The sequence below is a fragment of the Dermochelys coriacea genome, chromosome 8 (assembly GCF_009764565.3).
Source record: "Dermochelys coriacea isolate rDerCor1 chromosome 8, rDerCor1.pri.v4, whole genome shotgun sequence".
NCBI lineage: Eukaryota > Metazoa > Chordata > Testudines > Dermochelyidae > Dermochelys > Dermochelys coriacea.
In genome coordinates, this window is record NC_050075.1 from 106,325,883 (window position 1) to 106,334,967 (window position 9,085).

The 9,085-nt window shown below is 42.7% G+C and overlaps 1 protein-coding gene across 6 annotated transcripts in view; it reads left to right on the plus strand.

Annotated features, from left to right (window-relative positions):
* KIF2C (kinesin family member 2C) overlaps positions 1-8,527 on the plus strand; it is a 49,407-nt gene extending 40,880 nt beyond the window's left edge. For 4 of the 6 annotated variants that reach the window (XM_038414287.2, XM_038414289.2, XM_038414290.2 and 1 more), the window contains 4 exons: positions 2,194-2,305; positions 4,315-4,431; positions 4,806-4,929; positions 7,806-8,527. In XM_038414287.2, coding sequence (XP_038270215.1) covers positions 2,194-2,305; positions 4,315-4,431; positions 4,806-4,929; positions 7,806-7,885 — 433 coding nt within the window. In that variant the 3' untranslated portion in view covers positions 7,886-8,527. The remainder of the gene's footprint in view (positions 1-2,193; positions 2,306-4,314; positions 4,432-4,805; positions 4,930-7,805) is intronic. The other 2 variants (XM_038414288.2, XM_043520604.1) reach the window with 1 other exon arrangement.
* Positions 8,528-9,085: the final 558 nt, after the last annotated feature.

Consider the following 9,085-nt stretch of genomic DNA (forward strand, 5'->3'; position numbering starts at 1 on the left):
AGACTAGATGACCAGAATGGTCTCTTCTGGCCTTGGAATCTGGGCGTGGAGGGAGAAATCACACTGACACAGAACTTGTCACTTTTGGTTGATACCTGATGTTAAAGCTGAGGCACCTACTCTCCACAGGTTTCTATTCCTCTGCAGTCTTCCTTTCTGCAGCTTTTCCTAGTATCCCATGAAAAGCCATTAATTATCAAAACCTAATGAAGGGAGCTGTCTCTAGTTCATAGCTGTAGATCTGCTGCAATCATTTTCTACTGAGGTGTTAAATAGAATTTTCTTTTGTCTTGGATAATCTCTTTGGGTAGATTGTGACTATTGCTAATCTTGATACGTGTTCCTACATGCTTCCAAATCTGATGTTCCACTTTCTGGTCATTTATCATAATACTTGCATTTCCCAGTCTCTAAATTCCTACATTTCATACATTGCTGATGGGAGGTGAGGATAACAGCTACGGCTGCTCTGAGATGGAATCCTCTTTCATATTGACCTTACTTTGGCCTAGTCTACACTACAGAGTTAGGTCGCTGTAAGCTGCCTTACATTGACCTAATTACATCGGTGTCAACACTACAGCCTTGCTCCTGCCGATGGAAGTGCCCAACTACACTGACATAATAACTCTACCTCCACGAGAGGCATAGTGCTTATATCAGTGTAGTTAGGGAGATGCAGTGTCTGTGTACACACTGTGTTACAACAGCCCATGTCAATTCCACAGCTCTGCTCTGCTCTCTAGCAGCTGGAGTCACAAAATTGACAAGACTGGTAGGCTCCCTACTATGAAACTGAGCCCTGTTCCAAGCTCTCAGCTGCACTCCCCACCAGCTGTCAGCTGGGCTCCCGGCTGGAGTATCCACTCCCCCACGCTGAGGTGACCACCTCAACTGTAAGACTGGTGCTGGGCTCAATTTCACAGCAGAGAGCCTACCAGCCTTTCTTGTCAATTTCACAGCTTCAGCTGTGAGCCCCCTGACTGCTCTGAGCTTGAGGCAGCCATGAAATTGACAAGAAAGGCTGGTAGGCTCCCTACTGTGAACCCTATGCTGGGCTCACAGTTCAGGCTGTCACCCTGAAGTGGGTGGGGGGCTCCAGCTGGAGCCCGGCTGCAGCCTGGGCTCTCAGCCCTCCGTCCCCCCCATTCTTAAGTCAATGCAAGCATGCCTAGTGAGGGGACACACCACTGACAGGAGGGTAGTGTGGACATGAAAAACTTAAGTAATTACTGCAGTGGCTATATGTCAACTTAAGTTTGTAGCGTAGACATGCCCTTAGTCCAGTTTCCTTATGCCAACACCATTCAAACAACTTCCAAGTGTAACACTGGAGAAAGGTCATTGCGCTATAACCAGCTAGTGCCTGTTGTGTGCCCAATTGCATACAGGGGGTGAGGAGGGGAGTGCAGTATATGAAATATACCATGGCAGTTTTAACTGCCATAAGTTGCTTTAAAGCTCTTCAAGGAAATACCTAGATCTGGATACTTACTGCATGGAACTGAGAGAAGCAGTTATGATGCCTTTCAGACTTCCGCCTCGGATCGATAACATTGGAATAAATGGTTCCAATGATCACAAGTGTCCTTTGCTCAGATTATTCATCGTTCTGGGAAAAAGAACTGGTGGGTTGATTTAGTGACCATCCCCCGTTCCAGGTAGATTACAACTAATTTAGTACTTGAGTATTCAAGTCACAGCCTCTGTCTAGAAGCAGCTCATAAAGGAAATGTGTAGCATTTAGGTCAGCTAACCTCAATGACTGTTTAAAGTCCCAGCTGGTGATGACAGGTCAGTTTGGTGACCTGTGAGAAGTTAGTCTCCAGGTAAAGCTCAACTGACAGTTTTCAGTGTTGTCGACCACCTTGGCAGTTTGTTTCTGATAGAAACAGTGGCTTGATTAGACATAAGTCCTAGAAGCCAGGTAGATCTACACTGATGAGGCACCTTGGGAGAAGCACCTCCCAATTGTTAAGGAATTTAACCTCCCAACAACCCTACGAGGGTTTTTGCTGCCCATGTGTCTGCTGTGTGGTGAGAACTTTCAGGGCTGTCAACATGGCACCTCTCTCAGAACTGAATAGTGACTTGGAGAAGTCTGGAAGTAGCGGTAGCTATTCAAGGTGACCCTTACCAAATAACTGTTTGGGGCAAAACGGATTTTGTCATAACAGTCTTCCTCCTGTCCAGAGTGAAAGAGCTCAGTCCTTACAATGGTGGGAGTGGTGAGATGCAGAATTGCATGGAAACGGAGAATGAGGAACTGGACACCAGTGAAGAAGAGTCAAGTCTTCAGCATGACGTATGTTGATAAACTGTATAGTTAATGGTTTCCCCACACTTTGGTTTGTTATGAAATATACTTCAGAGACCAAATAACCAATGCTAGGTACATACTATGCTAAAAAAGCTAGTAATGCACATTTTAAAGCAAAAACTATTGTCTTGATGCAAAATTGAAAAAGCATCTAAATTTGTGCTAAAAAATTGGAAAAAATAAAAACAAACCATAGATTGTAGTGAATGATTTGGTCTCTCTTACACTATAAATAAGTTCATCTGGGTTACTAAAAACAAACTTTATCATGAGGGCATCGCACAAACAAAAACACCAGAAAATATCAGTGCACAGATTAAAAAAAAAAAAAATCCTTGGGCATCTAAAGGAAAAAAGTATGTGTTTATAAATTACAAACTCATCAGCTGCATGCTAGTTGCCCATATAGGGTAGATTGCAATTCAATCAACTATAGAGAGATTCTAAAGACTACTACCCAAGCCAGGTCTAACCGTTACTAAACTGATTTTGCTTAATATACACCTGTGGTTTTAAATGTCCCATTAATATGACAGGTTTCAGAGTAGCAGCCGTGTTAGTCTGTATCCGCAAGAAGAAAAGGAGGACTTGTGGCACCTTAGACTAACAAATTTATTTTGAGCATAAGCTTTCGTTTTTGTTACTCTGTAAGGTGCCACAAGTGCTCCTTTCCATTAATATATGGCTAAACTTGGTTATTGTGTAAAAGCAAATCTGTCATTACTGTATACTTTGTTAATATAATAGCATCTTATCAGGAATGTGCACGAAATTCAATGGATGGACAAAAATCTATTTTGCAGTCTAGTATCTTTCATACTAAACTTCAGAGTCTAAAATTATTGGCTTACATTTCAGAATTATTTAAATTTGCAATATCTATTTAAAGCAGGGGTAATAATAATAACCCCTCACCACCACCACCACCACTATTTTAAGCATCAGACAGTGAACATCACCAAGCAGCTAGGAGTAACCTGCTTTCGGAACAGAATTTGGAGAACTTAAGAATAGCCATACTGGATCAGACCAAAGGTTGGTCCAGCCCAGTATCCTGTCTACTGACAGTGGCCAATGCCAAGTTTCCCAGAGGGAGTGAACCTAACAGGTAATGATCAAGTGATCTCTCTCCTGCCATCCATCTCCACCCTCTGACAGAGGCTAGGGACACCATTCCTTACCCATCCTGCCTAATAGCCAAGAATGGACTTAACCTCCATGAATTTATCTAGTTCTCTTTTAAACCCTGTTATAGTCCTAGCCTTCACAACTTCCTCAGGCAAGGAGTTCCACAGGTTGACTGTGCACTGTGTGAAGAACTTCCTCTTATTTGTTTTAAACTTGCTACCCATTAATTTCATTTGGTGGCCTCTAGTTCTTGTATTATGGGAACAAGTAAATAACTTTTCCTTATTCACTTTCTCCACACCACTCATGATTTTATAGACCTCTATCATATCCCCCTCCTTAGTCTCCTCTTTTTTTCCAAGCTGAAAAGTCCTAGCCTCTTTAATCTCTCCTCATATGGGACCCGTTCCTAACCCCTAATCATTTTAGTTGCTCTTTGAACCTTTTCTAATGCCAGTATATCTTTTTTGAGATGAGGAGACCACATCTGTATGCAGTATTCAAGATGTGGGTGTACCATGGATTATACAAGGGCAATAAGATATTCTCCATCTTATTCTCTATCCCTTTTTTAATGATTCCAACATCCTGTTTGCTTTTTTGAGTGCCGATGCATACTGTGTGGACGTCTTCAGAGACCTATCACCGATGACACCAAGATCTTTTTCCTGATTAGTTGTAGCTAAATTAGCCCCCATCATATTGTATGTATAGTTGGGGTTATTTTTTCCCATGTGCATTACTTTACATTTATCCACATTAAATTTCATTTGCTATTTTGTTGCCCAATCACTTAGTTTTGTGAGAGGCTCAAAGAATAATTTCTCTGTACTTATCGGGGATTTGTTTCTTCCCTTGAACACTAGCTCTCCAAGGAGGAGGAAGAGGAGTTGTCTCCCCATATGTCCAGTTTCCGTGAAGCCATGACTCAGATTAGTGAGCTGGAGGAGAAGGCTGTAGAAGAACTTAAAGAAATGAGACAGGTATGTTTGAAGATTCAGGTGATCCCAAGTTGTCTACGGCATATTGATATCAACTTGCCATATTTGAGTAAACTAATTGGGTGTTCTAGGAATTGGGATTGCAATGCACATGGGAATTAACTGTTAAAGAATGTTCATCTTTTGCTCATTAGTGACTTATTCTAGCTGTTTCTTTTCCAGCCTCTCAAGGTAAACTAGCTTGTGGTAATGCCTAGCCGCTACCAGTTACAACCTTCAGATGGTTGGTGCTGGCATTGGCAACGGACTGTCTTCAGAAGCTCCGATCTGCTTAACAGAAGCATAGGATGTGCCATGAAAATATTCCAAACTTGCACAAAGCCAGTTCCTAATCAATGTCACTTTTCTAAATCTAGAAGATGACTGAACTCAATGACCTGTTGGAAATGACAGAGCAACCAGATTATGATCTGGAGACATTTGTGAACAGAGCCAGATGCTTCATAAAGGAAGGATCAAGAAATTTCATCAGCATGGGAGGTAAGCTGGGACTACTTCAGAGCTTGCCGTCAATGCATACCTTCGAAGCCCTGTTAGTGGAAATTCCTGTGCCAGCTAAAAAGGCCGTTGCCCCTTGTAAAATATTCTGGGATCCTTCTGGATGCAATTCATCCTCTTTCATTGCCTCTTGTGGTGGGGACAGAGCTGAGGTGATTTGTCTAAGCAAATGATATGTCCTATTGCCTATTCTTTCCTAAGCAATATTCTGGCTGGCGTCATCCACTCACTAGCCAATTAGTACAGAAAAATCCTTTACAAGAGTACAGCGTAATTCAGTGAGCTACAGTACCTAGCAAAGCCTAGCTAAGGATGTTGACCATATCCTAGCTTGTCTAGTACATGATCATATGTTTTCCCTTGTCTGAGGGACCAGTGACTGTTTCAAGGTTTAGGAATGCATGCTGTATACCCCTGGAAAGCTTGGGATCTCTGCCTTCCATTGATGTGTACAATTATTTTGGTCACTCCCAGGAGAAGGAACATCAGTTTAGACTGGGTCTTAAGTTGCTGACATGCAGGTTCTAAACATGGCTTGTGGTCATCTACCACAAGGCAATATTTGTAGCCATTGCAGCGAATCATGTGTTGCCAGCACCCAGGTCTGGTGTGCACACTTTTTTCCCTTTTTTAAAATCCAGGCCATAACACTTGCTGTAGGGACTCACTTCCCCACTACTATGCACGTATAATCCAGCTTGCTGGCCCTTCTTCATAGACCTGTGCAGAATGAATTGCCTTATATGTTTCTGATACTGTTCTGAACATGTTTGCTAAGTGCTATCTCAGCTACCTTGATTTTTTTCCCAGAATTCACTCATAGCAACAGTGACACAGGCAGCATAATGTGAATGTACACGGTTGGCTGGTTGACATACTGTGGTGATGAGGAACTATTTACATTTCAGCTGTGTTTATACCCAGGTCAGACGAATGTCAGACTGGCTAAACAGTATTTGGAATACTCTTGTCTTTTTGCCCCCACTTTCATATCAAGTTGGCTTTAATGGTCCCTATTTGGAAGTACTGGGGCTACACCAAATCCTGAATGCCTTCTGCAGGGCAGCCACACTCTTCCAAAGGGCAGGAAGCATTAATCTCTGTCCAGGAGCACATGGGAATACTAGCTGCTAAAAACATGAGGGACTTTGAAGAGAAATGTTTGGGGAGCAAGGTGGTTTCTGTACATAAATATCCTCCCCTCAGAGGCTCCACATCCTAGCTGCAGCCCTGTGATGTAGGGCAGGATCCTGTGAGTCAGCAAGTGGAACTGATGATTTGGAAGAGGATGACCTACAGCAGCTGATAGTAACTGCCCTTAGTCTAGCCTCCTCCAGTCCCTGGCAAGGCCAGTGAGGCATAGCATTCTGGGGGCTGCTTTGTGTGGCATAGGTAGAGGAAGTAATGTCGACTGCAGCTGGGAGATGAAGCTGCTGATGGACTGGGATCAGGAGCAGAGTGAAGGAGTTTTCTCGGGCCAGGCACGGAGCCAGAGCCAGAGCAGGAGCTGAGGGAGTATGACATTTCACAATGCAATCCAGATCAGTGAGGGGCTGTGTCACCACTTGCACTGCAACTTGGGGTGCCTCACAATTGCTTGCTATAGCTTGCTGCTATAGCTCCCACCTGGACTCCTGCAGGTCGCACCCTGAGTGTCTGTGTGAAGCCACACCCCTGATCCAGCAGCCTGTCACAAACACCAGCCACACTCTGGCTTCCTCCAGCCTTGGTTACCATTTGCAGGGTGATCCCAACACACTCCTAGTCCCAGATTTCCCGCCAGAAATGTCTTGCACTGTACAGTTCTCTTCTTAACAGTGCAGATATACTAGGTCCATTGCCTTCTGCGGGGATCAATACACAACAGCTTGCCACCTTAAATGGCGTTACTTCAATGAGTCACTACACTAGATTAATTTTGATTAAAGAACAAAAGTTTATTTAACTGCAAAAAGACAGAGTACAAGTAACAAGACACAAGTTAGAAACGGTAACAAGAAAAATAAACAAAATGCTTTCTAAACCTGGTTCAAGGTGAAGTTCTTGCTACGTTTTCAGTGCATTGCTGACCAGACTCTCAGCCCAAGGTCTGCTCCCAAAGGCCATAGGCTGTTTCTTTTGTCATAAGTGAAAAAGGGAGACACAGAATATTTTTGCCCTTATTTTAATAGTTCAGTCACCCTTTGAACAACACTTTCCTGAGAGTGACCCCTATTTAAATTTCTTGCCAGCTGAGAGCAAGGAGACATGGAGTCTGGTGGAGGAAGAAGGCTTCCTGCTATTTCTTTTCACCCGTGTATGTTGAAATGCAGATTTTCTTTATTTACCACCACACCACATAATGTCTGAGGACTCTGTTTATTGCTTGTATGCAAACTGAAGTAAACATACACCCTTTTGTTTGACAGGCCTGTTTGACCAGTTCTACCTAATTGAGACACTGAGTTTGAACATGTGCCCATAACATTACACATAGTGTTACATTTCACCATGATATCATTGACCAGTGAGTTACTAGTTTTCAAACGATACCACACAAGGCATATTTTGTACAAAGATTATTACAATTGTGTGTGTATGTGGGGGAGGGAGGGTGAATACAGGGGTGCATTTCCTCACAGGCAGGGATAGGATAGGAGTGAGGGACTCAAGGCTCTCATCAACCACCTAAGTTCCTGCTGTATTCTTACTTCCCCCACCTCCTCCCTGCTCAGCTCCTTGTTCTTCCTGCCCCCTTCAACCACCAGGCCCAGAGACTGGTATCTGGGTTTTGTGAACAAATGTGAAATTGAAACCGTCTCAAACGCTGAAGTCGCCATGTGTCCAATCTGCCACCTAACTCCCAAACTTCATTGCAGATGTCGTGGAGTCCCTGGCTCTTGCCATGCAGCTGGAGGAGCAGGCCAGCAAGCAGATGAGTAAAAGGCGGCCTCAGTAAATACACCAAAACCTGATTCACAAACACCATTTTTTTCTTCTGTATGTGTCTTATCACGTCAGTGGTTTCTATGTTAACTTTGCCTATTTTAAATGTGATACAATAAAGTATACTTCTACCTGAAGACAAGAGGTCAGAATAGCAGCCTTTGACCATTGTTCTAGAAATGCCCTCTTGGCAGTGGGGGAGGGGAAACTTGTAGTTTTTCCTGTCATTAGATGCCTTTTCCCCTCATTTACTGACAGAATTATTTGCTCTGATGTAACTAGATAAACTTGTGTATTCTAGTGTACATAAACTTTTTTGCTTCTAGATATATTGTGAAATGGTGAAAACCTGCAACTCTAGCTGCTTTACAAAGGAAATAGACTAAATTTAATTGTAAAAAGAATAAAATAAAGTCAGTATTTTTTTTAAGACTTTGGCTGATAGATAAATATTCCTGGATTTATTAACTTCTGACTTGTAGAAAATTTCTTGTCAACTGTCAGTTCTTTAAGAAATTCTTTGAAGACCTTCCCCCCCCCCCCCCCCAGAGCAGACTGGCCTTTATGGCAAAGACTGGCTTTTGGGACTGGTTGGTCATTTAAAATCTTTTGAAGTTTGTAATGTTTGTATTTAAGTAAAAAGTCAATTAAAGTATCTTGTCTCTTGGTTTTTGGAAGGGGAATGGGAAAAGTCTTCGGACTAGTGAATCTCCTAAGCAATAGGTGGAAACAGCCTAGAGTGCCTCAAATCCACTTTATAGCAAAAACTTTAAGTACATCAGAAGCAGGTACTGCTAAGCAACCAGTGGGGCCACTGGCTGATTGAGATGCTAAAGGAGCATTCTAGGACGATAAGGCCATTGCGGAGAAACTAAATGAATTCTTTGCATGGGTCTTCATGGCTGAGGATGTGAGGGAAATTCTCAAACTTGAGCCATTCTTTTTAGGTGACAGATCTGAAGAACTGTTGCAGATTGAGTTGTCCTTAGAGGAGGTTTTGGAACAAATTGATAAACTAAACAGTAATAAGTCACCAGGACCAGATGGTATTACCCAAGAGTTCTGAAGGAACTCAAATATGAAATTGCAGAACTACTAACAGTAGTCTGTAACCTATCCTTTAAATCTGCTTCAGTACCCAATGACAGGAGGATACCCAATGTGACATCAATTTTTAAAAAGGGCTTCAGAGGTGATCCTGGCAATTACAGGC